The sequence below is a fragment of the Aegilops tauschii genome, chromosome 7 (genome assembly GCF_002575655.3).
Source record: "Aegilops tauschii subsp. strangulata cultivar AL8/78 chromosome 7, Aet v6.0, whole genome shotgun sequence".
Taxonomy (NCBI): domain Eukaryota; kingdom Viridiplantae; phylum Streptophyta; class Magnoliopsida; order Poales; family Poaceae; genus Aegilops; species Aegilops tauschii.
The window spans coordinates 17,579,449-17,583,006 of NC_053041.3; the positions used below are offsets into that span (position 1 = coordinate 17,579,449).

General features: G+C 50.0%; 1 protein-coding gene across 1 annotated transcript; it reads left to right on the top strand.

The window, feature by feature from the left end:
* The first annotated feature begins 956 nt into the window (after nucleotides 1-956).
* On the top strand, nucleotides 957-3,011 carry LOC109757625 (uncharacterized). The gene has a single exon (XM_020316448.2). The coding sequence runs from the start codon at nucleotides 1,839-1,841 to the stop codon at nucleotides 3,009-3,011; it is 1,173 nt and encodes a 390-aa protein (XP_020172037.2). The 5' UTR covers nucleotides 957-1,838.
* Nucleotides 3,012-3,558: the final 547 nt, after the last annotated feature.

A 3,558-nucleotide genomic window follows, 5' to 3' on the forward strand; every position in this document is an offset into this window, starting at 1 on the left:
TTTCCGCGTTCGCTTGTCCTCGCGATAGGCGGCTCGCTCCTTCCTCCTCTCCTCCCTCTCCGCCCTCCTCTCGGCGAAGAACTGTTCCTCGTTGATGATATCTTGCGGGAAGCGTTGCCTCCACAGCGCCATGGCTTCCTCGTCCATCTCGGCTAGGCTGAGGCTGAGACGGCGCTCCCGCCTCCGGTTTTTGCGCCGATCCTCGTTGGTGATAAGCCGCGGGAAAGGAGCCAACTCCTGTGCCCGCTCCGGCATCGCCACGTCGGTGAAGTTCATGTCCCAACGGGACCGCCGGAGGCGCCACGCCGCAGCGTCGTACGCGCGGGCGCCGTCCTGGGCGGTGTCGAAGGTTCCGAGGCTGAGACGCACGCCGCCGCCCAACCGGATCGAGGCGGAGTAGGTGCCGGGCGGACGCCGCGGTAGCCCGAACCTCCCAGGCGGTGAGGCGGCATGGTGGCGCGGTGGTGTGGTGTCGGCGGCGAGGAGAGAAAGCGCTAGAGGGAGCGAGAGAGAGCGGCAGAGGGCGCTACAATTTATAGGCGCGCCGGACGCGGTGTGCCAAATCTAGCGCGCAAGCTGCCGCCTTTTCCCGCGCGCGCGCCATCGTTTCCCGCGCGTGCTAGTTTCCCGCCACCGCTGGAGCGCGCGAAAACGTCCCGCGCGCGCTAAAAGCCCAGTTTACCGTGCGCGCGCCTTTTGGCGCGGCTATTGGAGATGCTCTAAGGGAAGGCGAGGTCTGGCGGAGCCACCACCTGCCGCCGGAGAAGACACCGGTGTTCGTCAGCCACCGTGCCCTCTTCGCCGACCTCTACCTCCTTCCCCCAGCAAGGCCTGCGCTCTCTCCCCTCCCCTCCCTCCACCCCCCTCTCTCTGGCCAAAGCCCTAGTTTCATTTCCCCTGAATTCTGAGTTCATCTTGGTTTCTGCGCCACTCCACCCCCTCCCTCCCGTTTACACTTCTGCCTCTAAATCCAGCCCTACCGCTTAGCACAAAACTCTAATTAGCGTTACCAGCGTCACAAGATTTCGAGGCAACATATACAGTAGGTGTGTACAGTTTAGTACCAAAACTCTGATTAGTAACAGTGGTTTTCAGAGAAGAAGAAATTTGTGTATCTCGCATACCCATTCAAGAAAAAAAACTCTGATTAATACTTATAGAAGACTGGAATTTGATTTGGGGCGGTGTTTTGAGAAAAAAAATTAGTGTGTTTCGCGTACCACATAACGATCTTTAGATGGAGTGGGAAGATAGAATACATTAATTAATATGTCGGTGTACCGGGCAGTTGCATATTTGCATTTGCTGTCACATTTATAATCTCATGGTCTGAAGATGCATAGGTGTCTTGCAATGAAGTTCTAGCCTTTCAGGTGATGGTTTCCTGATATGTTTTTTTCAGTGGAATTTTTTTTTCTTGTTATTGTATCAATTCTTGAACGTGAAATCCTACTGATGTGTTGGATGCTGATATGTTTTCTCTGTGAGCAAGGACCGTTACCCCATGGTCAGTCATGGTCCCTTGGTGTTCTACACTTTTTTTTGGAACTTTTTATTTTTGCTTCTCTTTTGTAGTTTCAACAGTTTTCCCTAATGAAATCGGGGGCTTTCCTAATGAATCCCATAATATAAGGAAGAATCCACCCAAAACCAACCATTAAAATTACATATATTTTTACATGTGCATAACAAGTCTTGATACAGGGCATACATTAGACCCAAAGAACAACACATGTTTATCCATGGTTCTAACTTCTAACAGGCTATCTATGTTTTCAGTTTTCAGTTTTCATTTCGTCATTGCCTTGTCTTTCTAATTTGTTGCCCTTCAACTTGTTATGTTTTGCAGAGAGTTTGCCATAATGCAAAGCCCGAGCAAACTGGGTGCCGCCTCTGTGTCCACACAACCTGCTCCGTCCATGCTCCGTTGTTGGGCAGACCTCCCAGATGACCCGCTTCACACCATTCTTGCTTTGTCAGGATCCTTCCGTGACATTCTTGCCCTTGCTGCAACATGTCGCTCTTGGCGTGCTGCATTCTGCTCATACCCATCCAAATATACCTTCTGCTCCAAATTCCCGCCTCTCCTCGTCCAACTGAATGCCAGTGTTCAAGCTGCTGACCTCTCTTCTAACAATGGTCGTCAAGACCTGCACACATGCAAAGTCATTGATCCGACCAACAAGAACATCCCCCTTTGCTACCAGATTCCTTTAGAAATTTATCAGCAGATGCATTTCGCTGGCACTTCCTATGGTCAACTAATTTTTTGTCGTGGTGGAGATTGTCTTGTTGTTGATGTATTCAGCGGTGCGAAGGTTTCACCTCCACGTCTCCCATTCAACGGTGAATTTGAGAGGGAGATCTACTTCAGTGCCACCCTGACAGCTCCCCTTGCATCATCCAACTCACACCTCCTTGTCAGCACTACAACATCCTTGTTTGATTGGCCGGTCGGAAGTGACTTTTGGTCTGAACTCCAGCTTTCTCATGCATGGATAGAACAGATTGTGGAATTCAATGGTCAGTTCATCGCGATGGATGATTGCTATGAGATATACACTTTGCAGCTGTCCCCCCAGCTTGGTCTGCAGAAGATAACAGCTGAATGTGTTAGCAACCTGACCCCAAGCTCATATGTGAAACCATGGCTGGTGGTCTGTGGTGACATGCTTCTGATGGTTTCCTGTTTTAGCACATATGTTTCAGGCTGGTCAGTATTTGTAGCACACCACCTTGACATGTCAACCAACCCTGCAAAATGGGTGGAGGTAAAGCAGCTGGACAATTGGGCACTCTTTGCTGGGGGTGATGTGAGGAGCCGTCCAGAACGACGGGGAGGAAGGAGCAAGTCGCTGTACTATCCGGGCCTTCACTCTTTTATTGTGCATGTGGTGGGCGATGAACAAGATCCATCTGCCGGTCCTATGATAGAATACAATAGAACCTGGTGCCCCAATCTGCAACCCCTATGGGTGTATCCGAGCATGTTCTACTCAGATTGCCAGTGATCATCTTGTGCAACTACGGCTTGCAGCTCTACAAGACTACAAAGCTCTGATGAAAATTTCCCCTTGCAACACAGAGCATGGATTTTTGCAACTTGGATAAGACACAGGATATCCCATGTAGCATTAGCACTTGCCAAATTTTACTTTGTTGTAAGCGGAGTGTAAAGCACAGAAAGATGTACTTAATGATCAGCTTTGCTTGCACACCAGTTTACTTTCTTGCCAGAAAGCATCAGATTCGCCTGGATACATCTGCTGCTGTGATAATTCTTCTTTGACATATTGCAGTTTTGCTAAATCACAATTGGGTCCAGAACATGCTCGGACTCTTCAGAGTCAGTCTAATTTTGCAGCACGGAAGAGGGAGCCGCCGCGGCAACACTGCCGGAGAAGGACTCATGAGAAGCACCGCCCACCCATCGCCATTATCTCCAAGGCAGGCTCTCTCTTCCTCCACCCTGGTAAGGTTTCACCTGTTCTCTTGGTTCATCTTGCATGTAACTGCCTCCTGCTTAGTACACTAGATGCATCTGTATCTTGACAAATA

Bases quoted from the DNA above. Each gene is read 5' to 3' on its own strand.
- LOC109757625 (XM_020316448.2), top strand. From the start codon at position 1,839: ATGTTTTGCAGAGAGTTTGCCATAATGCAAAGCCCGAGCAAACTGGGT.